This window comes from Cariama cristata, unplaced genomic scaffold (assembly GCF_000690535.1).
Source record: "Cariama cristata isolate BGI_N322 unplaced genomic scaffold, ASM69053v1 scaffold18008, whole genome shotgun sequence".
NCBI classification, from domain to species: domain Eukaryota; kingdom Metazoa; phylum Chordata; class Aves; order Cariamiformes; family Cariamidae; genus Cariama; species Cariama cristata.
The window spans coordinates 696-1,593 of record NW_009629581.1 but is presented as its reverse complement, the minus strand read 5'-3'; the positions used below and the strand labels follow the sequence as shown (position 1 = coordinate 1,593).

Here is an 898-nt window from a genome sequence, read left to right as displayed (position 1 = left end):
TGGTGACATCATCGGTGGGATCGTTGTGTCTCTGTCACCCACAGCACACGCTCCAGGTGGGACAGGACGGCGGGCGCAGCGTCACCTGCATGGTGAGCACGGGGACCGGCGTGTGGGTCGCATTGCAGAGCAGCGCCCAGGTCCGGCTTTACCACGCCACCAGCTACGAGCAGTTGGCCGAAGCAGATATCACCCCCCCGGTACATAAAATGCTCGCCGGTAAGTCCCACCAGTGACATGTCTCCAGTGGGTGCCCATCGCTCTCTCCAGTGGGTACCCATGCCCATCGTTTGCCTTGAAAATGCGATGCCTGGCAGCATCCAGCTCTGGGAAATTTAATATCTCCGGCATCCCGACTGGTTTTAGGGAAGGAAACGCGACTCCCTGCGCGCGACTCCCTGTGCTCACGGCGCTCGTCCTCCGTGTTACGCAGCTGCGTAATCCCACGGGGAAACAGGGCAGCCCCTGGGGGGCTGGATAATCCCACCAGGAAACAGGGCAGCCCGTCGGCATCAGCATAATCCCACAGGATGACAGGGCATCCCCTCGGTGGGTTCATAATCCCACGGGGTAACCGGGCACCCCTGGGCATGTGCGTAATCCCACGCAGAAACAGGACAATGCCTGGGCATCCTCGTAATCCCACGGGGTGACAGGGCACCCCTGGGCACCTGCGTGATCCCCCGCAGAAGCAGGGCAGCCCCTGGGTATCTTGCCTAATCCCAGAATCAGGCAGCCCCAGTCTGACAGCACCCCGGGGTGCTTTATCCCAGCCAGGGGGGGTTTGGGGATCCCTTCCCCACGTCCCACATGTCGCAGATACCCCCAGGAACGGAGAGCGGTGGCATCGGCGGGGGGTTCACAGCCCCGTGGCGGGCAGGGTAAGATGCTGACGGCC

At 62.6% G+C, this 898-nt stretch overlaps 1 protein-coding gene across 1 annotated transcript in view; it reads left to right on the top strand.

Annotated features, from left to right (window-relative positions):
• Window positions 1-898, top strand: part of ARHGEF17 (Rho guanine nucleotide exchange factor (GEF) 17) — a gene marked incomplete at its 3' end in the record, with an annotated part of 10,558 nt that overhangs the window by 9,417 nt on the left and 243 nt on the right. Inside the window, 2 exon segments of the mRNA XM_009705223.1 lie at window positions 45-219; window positions 820-881. Coding sequence (XP_009703525.1) covers window positions 45-219; window positions 820-881 — 237 coding nt within the window.